Below are 15,001 nucleotides of genomic sequence, written 5' to 3' on the forward strand. Positions count from 1 at the left end.
AGATTACTTATGAAGAAAATATTGGCATTTTTATTAACTGACAGCAATTGTCCAAACAATAGCCATGTTCTCCTATGACAAATATCAAATAATAATGTGTCTATATCGATCTACTTAACTGTCACGTTACCCTGAATGATCAGTACAGTAGTCCAAAATTGATATGTTGTATTGTGGTCAAGACTTGTATTAGACAAACACTGACAAATCCTAGAAATTAAAGATGAACAGTAAGAACTGTTTACTCGAACATTGAATAGCTTGAGCACCTTTACACCTTTCACTCAAGCATTTCGTCTTATACCCTGTTTTTTCTCTTTCTATGTCTGGATCACATGAAATCCTGGATAATCTGTAGAAATCATTATTTTACTGTATTTTGTTACAGACACAAGAGTCATGTAGTGTTTGAACTGTTTGTCCATCATTCTTTCCTTCACACTTCTGCGGACAATAAAGTCCTACTACTAGAGTTGTTATCCAATGCAAATGAATATTTGAATACTTCATCAGCATGAAGTGGACATGTACATATTGTCAGGAGTTTCTTGTCCATTAGTTTTAGTTTCACTACTTTTTATACGCCCATCTCTGAAAGAACGGGGCGTATTATGTGAACACCCATGTCCGCTCTTTAAGTCGCACAGTATTCATCCAGTCTTCACCAAACTTGGTGACAGTGTTTGTGGGCATAATATTTTGGCCAAATTCGATAACCACCCAAATAGCCCCAGGCACTTGGATTATGGCCCTTGAATTAAACTAAAAAATTATCTGGAGAATTTCTTCTTCATGGCACAAATGTTCACCATCATGAGACGGAGTGTCAAGAGTGCGCAAGAACCAGGTCCCTAAGTCTAAGGTCAAGGTCACACTTAAGAGGCCAAAGGTCAGATACAAGAATGACTTTGTCGGGAGCATTTTTAGCTCATCTGATTTTTTGAAAAAAAATGATGAGTTATTGTCATCACTTGAGCGGTTGTCGGCGTCGGCGTCGGCGTCTGCGTCGGCGTTGCCTGGTTAAGTTTTATGTTTAGGTCAGCTTTTCTCCTAAACTATCAAAGCTATTGCTTTGAAACTTGGAAGACTTGTTCACCATCATAAGCTGACCATGTATAGCAAGAAACATAACTCCATCTTGCTTTTTGCAAGATTTATGGCCCCTTTTGTACTTAGAAAATATCAGATTTCTTGGTTAAGTTTTATGTTTAGGTCAACTTTTCTCCTAAACTATCAAAGCTATTGCTTTGAAACTTGGAATACTTGTTCACCATCATAAGCAGACCCTGTACATCAAGAAACATAACTCCATCTTGATTTTTGCAAGAATTATTGCCCCTTTTGGACTTAGAAAATCAGTTTTCTTGGTTAAGTTTTATGTTTAGGTCAGCTTTTATCCTAAACTATCAAAGCTATTGCTTTAAAACTTGCAACACTTGTTCACCATCATAAGCTGACCCTGTACAGCAAGAAACATAACTCCATCCTGCTTTTTGCAAGATTTATGGCCCCTTTTGGACTTAGAAAATATCAGATTTCTTGGTTAAGTTTTATGTTTAGGTCAACTTTTTCTCTTAAACTATCAAAGCTATTGCTTTGAAACTTGCAACACTTGTTCACCATCATAAGCTGACCCTGTACAGCAAGCAACATAACTCCATCCTGCTTTTGCAATAATTATTGCCCCTTTTGGACTTAGAAAATCATTTTCTTGTTTGAGTATTATGTTTAAGGCAACTTTTCTCATAAACTATCAAAGCTATTGCTTTAAAACTTGCAACAGTTTTTCACAATCATAAGTGGACACTGTACATCAAGAAACATAACTCTATCCTGCTTTTTGCAAGAATGATGGCCCTTTTTAGACTTAGAAAATCATGGGTAGGACAATATTTCTATTATACAAAAAAAAAATCAGATGAGCGTCAGCACCCGCAAGGCGGTGCTCTTGTTAGCTTGACTATTCGAAGAATAAGTAGAGCTATCCTACTCACCACGGCGTCGGCGTCACACCTTGGTTAAGTTTTTCATACCAGTCCACATTTTGACAAAGTCTTTTGAGATAAAGCTTTGAAACTTTTAGCACTTGTTTACCATCACCATGACCAGTTATAGGCAAGAGCACATAACTCCATCAAGGATTTTGGCTGAATTATGGCCCCTTTTGACTTAGAAATCATGGTTAAGTTTTTCGTACCAGTTCATATTTTGACAAAGTCTTTTGAGATAAAGCTTTGAAACTTTCAACACTTGTTTACCATCACCATGTCCAGTTATAGGCAAGAGTACATAACTCCATCAAGGATTTTGGCTGAATTATGGCCCTTTTTGACTTAGAAATCTTGGTTAAGTTTTTCGTACCAGTTCATATTTTGACAAAGTCTTTTGAGATAAAGCTTTGAAACTTTCAACACCTGTTTACCATCACCATGTCCAGTTACAGGGAAGAGTACATAACTCCATCAAGGATTTTGGCTGAATTATGGCCCCTTTTGACTTAGAAATCTTGGTTAAGTTTTTCGTACCAGTTAATATTTTGTGTAAAGTGTTTGACATATGGCTTTGAAACTTTTACCACTTGTTCAGTATAATAGTCTCTATCAGTAGGAAAGAGTACATAACTCTGTCATCTATTTTGGCTGAATTATGGCCCTTTTTGGACTTGGAAATTTGTTCTGTTTTCATGCAAGTTCACGTTTGACATATTGCTTTTAAACTTTGAACACTTGTTTATCATCATGATTTCAATCTGTAGGCAAGAGTACATAACTCTGACAACTATTTTGGCTGAATTATGGCCCTTTTTGGACTTTGAAATTGGTTCACACATTGCCATTTAGTGCAAGACTTATCGAAATCCACAAATACAGGAACATTGTTTATCTAATCTTGTTTTTTCTTTTGTCTGAATATCTGTGGTAATATTTTGACCCCAGTCTTCAATCAATTCTTCGAATAGTCAAGCGGGCTGTCATAGAGGGATTTTAATGTAATTGGCACAATTGTTCACCATCATAAAATGGAGTGCTATGAGCAAGAACCAGGTTGCTAGGACTAAGGTCAAGGTCACATTTAGAGGTCAAAGGCCAGATGTAAGAATAACTTTATCCAGAACATTTCTTCTCCATGCACGGAGGGATTTCGATGTAACTTGGAACAATTGTTCACCAGCATGAAACAGTGTGTCATGCGCAAGAACCAGGTCCCTAGGTCTAAGGTCAAGGTCACACTTAGAGGTCAAAGGTCAGATATAAGAATGAGCTTGTCTGAAGCATTTTTTCCTCATGCATGGAGGGATTTTGATGTAAATAGGCACAATTGTTCACCATCATGAGACGGAGTGTCGTGTGCAAGAACCAGGTCCCTAGGTCTAAGGTCAACGTCACTCTTAGAGGTTAAAGGTCAGATATAAAAATGACAACATCAGCTCACAACAAGTGTATTTTGTGACTATGGCACCCTTGTTAGTTCATATTTTGTTCCATCAAGCATTTTCAGGGTGTATGTGTCTTATAATGTTGGCATTATTCTTGTTTATCAGTATTATTGTTAACTATAAAGAACTGAGCTGTAATTACAATATGTAGCTTAAATGATTTTTTATTATCCAAAATCATGATAAATGACTATAACTGAAGTAATTTTAATTTTATTATTTTATTATTACAAAGTATGAGCTGAAGCATTATTCTATATTGAGGAATATATATGATTTGTAAGGTGGGAAAGAAGGAGAATGAATGAAGGCATTGCTACCATTTTATGAAACCATTTGTATAAAGAAGATTTTTTTTTCAGTGACCATTTGATTGTTATGACCCCTTCGAAAAAGAAGGAGGGGTATATTGTTTTGCAGATGCCGGTCGGTCAGTATGTTGACCAGTCCGTTTCCAGATGATAACTTAAGAACGCTTGGGCCTAGGGTCATGAAAGTTGGTAGGGAGGTTGGTCATAACCAGCAGATGACACCTATTGATTTTGAGATGTATAGGTCAAAGGTCAAGGTCACAGTGACCCAGATTAATTAAATGGTTTCGGTTGATAACTCAAGAACACTTGGGCCTAGAATCATGAAAATTGATAGGGAGGTTGGTCATGACCAGCAAATGACCCCTATTGATTTTGAGGTCAATAGGTCAAAGGTCAAGGTCACCGTGAGCCAGAACAGTTAAACAGTGTCCGGATGATAACTCATGAATACTTGGGCTTAGGATCATGAGAGTTGATGGAAAGGTTGGTCATAATAAGCAAATGTCCCCTTTTGATTTTGAGGTCAGTAGGTCAAAGGTCAATGTCACAGTGACCCGGAACAGTTAAACAGTTTCAGGGTGATAACTCAAGAATGCTTGGGCCTAGGATTATGAAAATTGAGAGGGCGGTTAATCATGACCAGCAGATGATCCCTAATGATTTTGAGGTCAGTTGAACAAAGGTCAATGTCACAGTGACCCTGAACAGTTAAATGGTTTCCAGATGATAACTTAAGAATGCTTGGGCCAAGGATCATGAAAGTTGATAGGGAGGATGGTCATGACCAAAAGATGACCCCTGTTGATTTTGAGACACTAGGATTAAGGGCAAGGTCACACTGGCCTGGAACAGTTAAATGGTTTCCAGACGATAACTTGAGAATGCTAGGTCCTAGGATCACAAAACTTAATAGGGAGGTTGATCATGACTAGCAGAGGATCCCTATTGTTTTTGAGGTCAATAGGTCAAGGTCACATTGACCCAGAGCAGTAGAACTTTTGTGTACAGTGACCAGATAATTTCTGTTCCTTGTGCAATTACGGAAGGCATCAGTGGGGGCATTTTGTGTTCTACGAGCTCTTGTTTGAAATATTTCACTTTAGTAAAACTTGACATTGTAGATAATATGTTATTATGTACTTTTAAGACACCATTAATATATATAATTCAGAAATGCATGAAGAAATTTCTTTGCGATGTAACAATAATAAGAGCTTTATGTAAAGTTGTTTTTTCCTTCAGATATTCTTTTTATGCCCCCGAAGGGAGGCATATAGTTTTTGAACCGTCTGTCGGTCTGTCAGTCAGTCCGCAATTTTCGTGTCCGGTCCATATCTTTGTCATCGATGGATGAATTTTCAAATAACTTGGCATGAATGTGTACTACAGTAAGACGACGTGTCGCGTGCTAGACCCGGGTCCGTAGGTCAAGGTCACAATTGGACGTTAACCTTTAGCCTGCTAAATTTCTAAAATGGACTGGTCCATCATTCAAATTGGGCAATAACATCTATTATTCGAAGGAGTGTTCACTGAAAATTTACCAACTGAATAGCGAACAGTGCAGACCATAATCACCCTGCATGGATGTGCAGGCTGATCTTGGTCTGCACTGGTCACAAAGGCAGAATCACTTGCCACCAGCAGGCTAAAGGTTAAAGGTCATTTTTATACGCCCGTTTGAAAAACGGGACGTATTATGGGAACGCTCCTGGCGGGCGGGCGGGCGGCGTCCACAGACCTTGTCCGGAGCATATCTTCTACATGCATGAAGGGATTTTGATGAAACTTGGCACAGTTGTTCACCATCATGAGACGGAGTGTCATGCGCAAGAACCAGGTCCCTAGGTCTAAGGTCAAGGTCACACTTAGAGGTCAAAGGTCAAATTCAAGAATGACTTTGTCCGGAGCATATCTTCTTCATGCATAGAGGGATTTTGATGAAAGTTGGCACAATTGTTCATCATCATGAGAAGGAGTGTCATGGGCAAGAACCAGGTCCCTAGGTCTAAGGTCAAGGTCACACTTAGAGGTCAAAGGATACAAGAATGAAAACTTTGTCCGGAGCATTTCTTCTTCATGCATAGAGGGATTTTGATATAACTTGGCACAAATGTTCACCATTATGAGGCGGAGTGTCATGCGCAAGAACCAGGTCTCTAGGTCTAAGGTCAAGGTCACACTTAGAGGTCAAAGGATACAAGAATGAAAACCTTGTCCGGAGCATGTCTTCTTCATGCATAGAGGGATTTTGATATAACTTGGCACAAATGTTCACCACCACGAGACGTAGTGTCGTGCGCAAGAACCAGGTCCCTAGGTCTAATGTCAAGGTCACACTTAGAGGCCAAAGGTCAGATACAAGAATGACTTTGTCCGAAGCATTTCTTCTTCATGCATGGAGGGATTTTGATGTAACTTGACACAATTATACACCATCATGAGACGAAGTGTCATGCGCAGTTCCCTTCTTTCGAATTACTTCCCTTTGTTGTTACTATAAATAGCTTATATTGTAACTTTTTCATTACTAGTCATAGGGAAAAATCGAGACCACTTTTCTGTAGTACAATATGCATGCTACATCCAATTTTGAGGTGTATTTTGACCAGTCTCTACCTGGTAAAGATTTTTGTGAGGACTTAAAATTTTTTTTTTTTTTTTTTTTTTTTTTTTTTTTTTTTTTTTTTTTAAGATTAACTTCCCTAAGTTGTTACTATAAATAACTTATATTGTAACTTTTTTATAGTTGACCGTAGGGAAAAACCAATACCACTTTTCTGTGGTACAACATAGATGTTACTTTCCAATTTTAGGTGTATTTTAAGGTATCTCTACCTGGTAAGGAGTTTTTTTGTGGACTTAGAAAAACAAAACACTTAGTTATTACTAAACAACCACAAAGTTAAAATTCCATTTGCAAATACAGGTGCTAGAGTAAAGAAATTTGCTGTGACGGGCGTATATTGTGACATTCTTGCACTCTTGTTCATGATAGTTGGGCGTGTCCGGTCCATATCTTTGTCATCCATGAATGGATTTTCAAATAACTTGGCATGAATCTGTACCACAGTAAGACAACGTGTCGCGCGCAAGACCCAGGTCCGTAGCTCAAAGGTCAAGGTCACACTTAGACATTAAAGGTCATTTTTCAGGATAGTTGGGCGTGTCCGGTCCATATTTTTGTCATTCATGCATGGATTTTCAAATAACTTGGCATGAATGTGTACCACAGTTAGACGACGTGTCGCGCGCAAGACCCATGTCCGTAGCTCAAAGGTCAAGGTCACATTTAGACGTTAAAGGTCATATTTCATGATAGTGCATTGATGGGCGTGTCCGGTCCATATCTTTGTCATTCATGCATGGATTTTAAAATAACTACGCATGAATGTGTGGCACAGTAAGACGACGTGTCGCGCGCAAGACCCAGGTCCGTAGGTCAAAGGTCCTAAACTCTAACATCGGCCATAACTATTCATTCAAAGTGGCATCGGGGGCATGTGTCATCCTATGGAGACAGCTCTTGTTTTTTAGCCCACCATCTGATGATGGTGGGCTATTCAAATCACTCTGCGTCCGTGGTCCGGCGTCCTTCCGTCCGTCCGTCCTTCCGTTAACAATTTCTCGTTATCGCATCTCCTCAGAAACTACCAGGGGGATTTTGACCAAACTTTGTCAGAATGATGTATTGGTACCCTAGTTGTGTCCCCCTGAAAATCAGACTGGTTCAACAATTTTTTAGTAAGTTATGGCCCTTTGTTTATTTCTATAATTTACATAGATTTATATAGGGAAAAACTTTAAAAATCTTCTTGTCCAAAACCACAGAGCCTAGGGCTTTGATATTTGGTATGAAGCATCATCTAGTGGTCCTCTACCAAGAAGATTCAAATTTTTTCCCTGGGGTCTAATATGGCCCTGCCCCGGGGGTCACATGGTTTATATAGACTTGTATAGGGAAAAACTTTGAAAAACCTCTTGTCCAAAACCACAGGGCCTAGGGCTTTAATATTTTGTATGTGACATCATCTAGTGGTCTTCTACTAAGTTTGTTCAAATTATCCCCCTAGGATCAAATATGGCCCCGCCCCGGGGGTCACATGGTTTACATAGACTTATATAGGGAAAAACTTTGAAAATCTTCTTGCCAAAACCACAAAGCCTAGGGCTTTGATATTTGTAATGTAGCACCATCTAGTGGTTCTCTACCAAGTTTGTTAAAATTATCCCCCTAGGGTCAAATATGGCCCCGCCCTGGTGGTCACATGGTTCATATAGACATATATAGGGAAAAGCTTTTAAAAACTTCTTGTCAATAACCTACAACATTCAAATTTGGACCACATGTATGGTTTTGAGTGGCAAGATGAACCTTGACATGAGCTGACCTTGATTTTGACCTAGTGACCTATTTTCACATTTCTGTAGCTACAACCTTTAAATTTGGACCACATGCATAGTTTTGTGCACTGAAAAAAACTTTGACCTTGACATTGACCTAGTGACCTACTTTCACATTTTTGAAGGTACAGGCTTCAGATTTGGACCACATGCATAGTTTCGTGTTCCGAAATGAAATTTGACCTTGATTTTGACCCAGTGACCTACTTTAACATTTCTCAAGCTACAGCCTTCAAATTTGGACCACATGCATGGTTTTATGTACCGAAACAAACTTTGACCTTTACATTGACCTAGTGACCTACTTTCACATTTTTGAAGGTACAGGCTTCAAATTTGGACCACATGCATAGTTCTGTATTCCGAAATACAATTTGACCTTGATTTTGACCTAGTGACCTACTTTCACATTTCTCAAGCTACAGCCTTCAAATTTGGACCACATGCATGGTTTTGTGTACCGAAACAAACTTTGACCTTTACATTGACCTAGTGACCTACTTTCACATTTTTGAAGGTACAGGCTTCAAATTTGGACCACATGCATAGTTCTGTATTCCGAAATAAAATTTGACCTTGATTTTGACCTAGTGACCTACTTTCACATTTCTCAAGCTACAGCCTTCAAATTTGGACCACTTGCATAGTTTTGTGTACTGAAATGAACTTTGACCTTAAGATTGACCTAGTGACCTACTTTCACATTTCTGTAGCTACAGGCTTCAAATTTAGACCTAATGCATAGGATTGTGTACCAAAACAAACTTTGACCTTGACATTGACCTAGTGACCTACTTTCACATTTTTGAAGATACAGGCTTCAAATTTGGACCACATGCATAGATTTGTGTTGTGAAGTGAAATTTGACCTTGATTTTGACCTAGTGACCTACTTTCACATTTCTCAAGCTACAGCCTTCAAATTTGGACCACTTGCATAGTTTTGTGTACCGAAATAAACTTTGACCTTAAGATTGACCTAATGACCTACTTTCAGATTTCTCAAACTACAGCCTTCAAACTTGATGCACATGCATAGTTTTGTGTACAAAGAACTTTGTCCTTGAAATTGATCTAGTGACCTACTTTCACATTTCTCAAGCTACAGCTTTCGAATTTGGACCACATGCACAGTGTTGTGTACGGAAATGAAATTTGACCTTGAGCTAGTCAATAAGTCTTGAAATTTGGAACACTCAAAAATGGCACATTGGTGGGCGCCAAGATCACTCTGTGATCTCTTGTTTTGCATTGCTATAAATTTTGTCGGAAGTAGTTCTGTGGTATATTTTCAGTATAGGATTCAGGTATACCTTGAATTCTAACAGTATGGAGTTTACTATGAACCCAGTTATGAGACATTTTATTTTTTTCTAAAATAAGTAGAGGATAAACCCTATTGTTTGTAAGAAAGTGCTTAAATATAAGCATTGCAATTTTCAGATATTGAGATTTTGAATGGTTTAGAGTGGTCAGCAGCTCTGGACAAGGTTTTTATAGAGAATTATAACAAGGATCCTGAGATACTGTGGCAATACTTTGGCAGTCAGAGTGGATTCATGAGAACACTTCCAGGTAGAGTTAAAACCTTTATATGTGTCGGTGCGACGTTAAACCCAACCAAAAAAAAAACCTTTATATACAAACATTTGTATATAGAGCTTGGAAATGCTTGTATAAACAGTCTGTTCAGATACAGTCCAATCTTTGTTGATATTTATAATGTATACAATTACCTTTGTTATAATACCATTGCTAAATACTGACAAACTACAGTATAACTTCTGTTAAGGATGCATGAAGATCCGACATTCAAGATTCGTAGGAAATTATTCTCTCCATTGTAACAGTCTCTCAAGAACAACCAGGTTCTTGTCTGCCCAGTGTTGTTAGCTTTACACAGGTCGCACTGTATGACGTCACGCTTCAACCAAGTACAAAGTTAGGATTTCACAATATCTTAGCAAGCATTAAAGCAACATTGCTGTGCAAAATTTTGTAGAAATTTTATAAAAAATTTTTTTTCAAAATTGTGATTTGCTAGAATTTTACAAAAGTAAAATTGGGTAATAAGGTTGATGCTATTAAAGATATTTTGAAAACTCAAAAAGATCCTACTATCAATCTCAGAAACCTTTAGAGTAATGTACGAGGGTTGTCCCAGAAAATCGCGAACTTTTTTTATTATTTCGAAAATAAGCGACGCATCAAATAATTATTTCAACTGGTGTTGTTCAAATGTATACTCGACAGGACCTTACAGTTCAAAATTAAATATCTGTCATATTATTGAGTACTTTTTAAATAATGGACTTCAGTCAGTGCTAGTCGGTGCACATTTAGTTTTCCTCCTACAAAAAGAAGCGGCTTCCTTTTAAATTCATGTAACTTTCCCGATATACATCTCACACGATTAAAATTTATATCGTCGTTAATGGCAATGTGTGGCACGTAATTATTTAGCATTTCAAGTCTTTGACATCACTTACGTTAAAATAGTGATGTAATTTTGAAAGTAACGGCTGCACACACTTTCAGAAATGATGATATCAGATAAGTTTGCGGCGCAGAAAGTATTAAAAGTATTTTGTCGCCCTCTCTTTGAATCAATCGCCCAACCTTCCTTAAAACGTTTGTGCCTCACAAAGACAAATGTCCTGCTTACATTTGCCTAACTTCCAGAATTTTCCACTTTCCGTTTTGTTTGTGAAGGAGTCATACCGCGACCTACACAATATTTTATTAATACTTCCTGCGCCGTGAACTTATCTGACGTCGCAATTTCTGAAAGTGCGTGCGACCTTTACTTTCAAAATTACATCACCATTTTAAAGCAATTGATGTCAAAGACTTGAAAAGCAGCATAATTATATGCCACACGTTGACATTAACGACGATATAAATTTTAATCCTATGAGATGTATATCGTGTAAGTTACATGAGTTTAAATGGAAGCCGCTTCTTTTTGTAGGAGGAAAAATGAGCGTGCACCGACTAGCACTGACTGCCGTCCATTATTTAAAGAATACTCAAATAACATGAGAGGTATTTAATTTTAAACTCTATAGTTCTGTCGAGTATACATTGAAATACCATAAGTTAAAATAATTACTTGATGCGTTGCTTATTTTCGAAATAATAAAAACAGTTCGCGATTTTCTGGGACAACCCTCGTATAGTTATACCTGGATCTTGCTAAATAAAGCTACAGTTCACAAAAATCCCTGTTACAGATTTGGTGGATAATTTAAAGTTCAATGTCTCTCAAGTCTTCACTTTTTCCTTAAATAGTTTCCTAGGTTAATGATGTATTTTCTTAATTTCACAGCCAGTAGGTGGGATACCGGAGATGAAGTCGACTTGTATGATGTTCGTAGACGACCGTGGTAAGTGTTGTGATTGATTTTGTGTTGGATCATGCAGAGAATGTAATTCAGATACAAATTTAGTTGCGGATATTTGTTGATAAAATTACTATTTCCAGAAAGATACATGTGTAGATAATTGTCTACACAACTGTTATTAGTTTAGAACTAGGTACATGTACTTTGTAAGAATGATTGTTTTTACAACTTTGCATTAATACTACTAGCACTGCAGTTTTATAGGTATCGGTTTTCTCAAACAGAAACTTGTTTTGTTAACGATAAATGTAATTACATTCTCTGCACTAGGTATTTACATTGTAGCTGTCATGTAAGGTTTAAACAGATTTAAGTACTTAAGCAGTACTTTCTCTCCAAAGTTTTGGAAGAGACATTTATCCGTTAAAGGATTTTCAAATTACATGGCACAAATGTATGCATACAGAACACATCTCCATTTACTCTTGCATTGATATGAAGCCATATAGTTAGACAAATGCTTTCTCTCAAAAGCATTTTCTAGGTTAATATTTCGGATTGTTAATTCATGAAAGGCGACAATCTAATTGCAGAAACATGTAAAAAACAAAATATCGCATAAATTCATTCTATACATTAGTTGGGCATGTTATTGTCTTAGTATTAAAATCATAGGATTGATAGTGACAACATATTTTATTCTTTATTTGTAGAAACTGAATTTCATTACAGGTATACCCAAGGATCCAGTTCACCAAAAGACATGCTCATATTGATAGATACGTAAGTACACTACATTATATTGAGTAGCAATTTGTACAAATATAGCTTTTAAAATATGCTGTGGGCTGTTAAACCCTTCATCAGGAATTGGGCTGGGGTGGTCTTATGGGCAGGATGGGGAATTGCATTGGGCTGTCAACCTGATTTTGGGAAATGGGGTCCTTAAGAGTGTAGGACAGGAAGTGTATTTTATTCCTTAAGAAAGGATTTTTGAACTGGGGAAATGGAAGTGGGAAAGATTATATTACAGTATGAAGTACCTTGGACTCACAGTAGTGGATATAAAATCCTGATTTGGCTGTTGTATTCTTAATTCTGAGGAAATTATCTAGCTGGGTTTTTATGCCACCAAATAGTTTGCGGGGGACTTTTTGATTTACCCATGTCCATACATATGTCTCTCCATCTGTCTGAATTTCTGTCATACATATCTCAAAGAAGTATTTGACCTGGAGTTATCCAACATCATAGGATTGTTATTCAGCATGCAAAGTTGTCAGATCTATTTAAAAGATTATTTGACCTGGAGTCGTGCTCATGAATCGAAAATTTCCTATTGCAGGTAATGTATATGGTCAAGCTCTTGATCTGAAAATATGAATAGAAACTGAAAAAAAATAAGAATATTTTCTACTACAGGAGTGGTAGTGAATATGGTTAAGCTATTGAACTGAAAATATGAATAGAAACTGAAAATAAATAAGAATATTTTCTATTACAGGAGTGGTAGTGTATATGGTCAAGCTCTTGAATTGAAACTATGAATAGAAACTGAAAAAATAAGAATATTTTCGATTACAGGAGTGGTAGTGTATATGGTCAAGCTCTTGAACTGATCAAAGTTGCTGTGAAGTCTCTGTTAGATACACTTGGAGAGAACGACTTTGTTAACATAGCTCATGTAAGTATTTAAGTAATTATTGCTACTGATAGTTATTTCAACTAGTATTTGAACAATGTATTAAATATTCTCAACAAGGACTGTCGTAGGTGGAGAAAGAAGAAATTATGATGTCTCAGCAGGTAAAGCTGACATGCGGTAAAAGAATATTTGTGTCTTTACACATTGATTTTATAGAAGTGATTGAATATGAATGATAAAATGCTCTGCAGAGCCTCACATTTTATTATTTTATTAACCTAGTTAAATACATTCTGCATGAAAAACCACTAATATAGTATCCTTTATATATTAACCAAAATGATTATATTGTTACTTATACTAGATACAATTTATGTATATTTTTAGTTTGCAGTGGAAGGTCAGGTACACTATTGCTATACCTCTGGCATAGGCATCAGATGGAAACCCCTTGTTTCATATATGTAAAATTGTCATTTGTATTACAGTTTAGTAAAGAAGCTCACAATGTCTCCAAGTGTTTCAATGGCTCTTTTGTACAAGCAAATTACAGAAATAAAAAGGTATACATTTTGATTGTTTAGGAAAAAAATCAAGGTAAAATAATAAATAGAGAGCACATTCATACCTCGGGTATTAAATAGTTACACATAAAAGAAACCATAGGTATACATATGCTAACAACTAAGCATATTTTTTTTCGTTTTCATCAAGACTCTTACTTGAATCACTTTTGACTCCACTTGCTGAAAACTTGGTACTTGTGTCATACGAGAAGGAATGTCTGTGGCCCCTGTAGGTCTTGAACCCACAACCTTTTGGTTGAGTGACAACCACTTCACCATCACTACATTCAGTGCTTGAAATAAAAAAAAGAAGGGGATAAAAGATGGATTGAAACTGATTAGCTTGAAAATATATATAGAAGAGTGTCTATTAAAATTTCTGTAAGTATAAAGGCAAATTTAATGTAAAAGCAAAAAACAAACTGTTCCAGATTGGTTTCTTAAAAAACCTTGATAATTCCAAAATTAACCATTTTGATTTTACAGAAACTGATTGAAGAGGTAGATACGATCCAAGCTGAGGGAATGGCAAACTATAATGCTGGACTGACATTTGCATTTGAACAATTTATCAAGGTAAGCTATTTCTACAATATTCAAGTGTGTGTAATTGTTGTTGCAATACATTCTGAATTTCATTCATAGATTAAAATGTGCTGATAATGTTTAAATGAAATATTGAGTGTAAGATGAACAACCTGTATATGGATTTCTTAGTAAAACAACTTTCCATTTATGTTACTGACCAAAACTGAATAATAGCTTTAAAATTATGGACAAAATTCAACAATTACATTTTAAAGGTTGTTGAAGTCAGCGAGTAAATACTGCTTAATTTGATCTGTAAAACTACTGAATTTTTTATGTGAGATGTCTACGCAGCTGGTTTGCTGAAATAATTGATTAGTTCTACCCATGTGAAATCTTGTGCATGAAGTAACACGCACAGGAGCGTTTTTAGCACAGTTGAAGTTGGAATGTTACTCCAGGATCTTGGCTTCCATTTTGACATTCAGTCCAACAAAAAAAACAAATGCATTTCGCAGGTAAAGCAAACATTGTTGGTAATGATATTTTGTAAACCATTATTAGTTAAAGAATGAGACAAATGGTAGAAGAGGAGCAGATTGTAACAGAATGATCATGGTGCTGACAGATGGTGGAACAGACTTAGCTGAGGATGTTTTCAAAAAATACAACCCTAAAGACAGCCAGGTAAGTTCAAGACAGAATGTTTTAGAATTTAAAAATGGTAAAAATGTAGACTTCGGGAACATAGATGGCATTATACA

The 15,001-nt window shown here is 36.6% G+C and overlaps 1 protein-coding gene across 1 annotated transcript in view; it reads left to right on the plus strand.

Annotated features, from left to right (window-relative positions):
- The window catches only part of LOC123530420 (voltage-dependent calcium channel subunit alpha-2/delta-2-like), a 92,325-nt gene that overhangs the window by 23,881 nt on the left and 53,443 nt on the right, over positions 1-15,001 (plus strand). Inside the window, exons 6-12 of the mRNA XM_053520825.1 lie at positions 9,598-9,729; positions 11,483-11,540; positions 12,231-12,281; positions 13,083-13,182; positions 13,632-13,706; positions 14,196-14,285; positions 14,802-14,924. Coding sequence (XP_053376800.1) covers positions 9,598-9,729; positions 11,483-11,540; positions 12,231-12,281; positions 13,083-13,182; positions 13,632-13,706; positions 14,196-14,285; positions 14,802-14,924 — 629 coding nt within the window. The remainder of the gene's footprint in view (positions 1-9,597; positions 9,730-11,482; positions 11,541-12,230; positions 12,282-13,082; positions 13,183-13,631; positions 13,707-14,195; positions 14,286-14,801; positions 14,925-15,001) is intronic.

This window comes from Mercenaria mercenaria, chromosome 13, assembly GCF_021730395.1.
Source record: "Mercenaria mercenaria strain notata chromosome 13, MADL_Memer_1, whole genome shotgun sequence".
Classification (NCBI taxonomy): domain Eukaryota; kingdom Metazoa; phylum Mollusca; class Bivalvia; order Venerida; family Veneridae; genus Mercenaria; species Mercenaria mercenaria.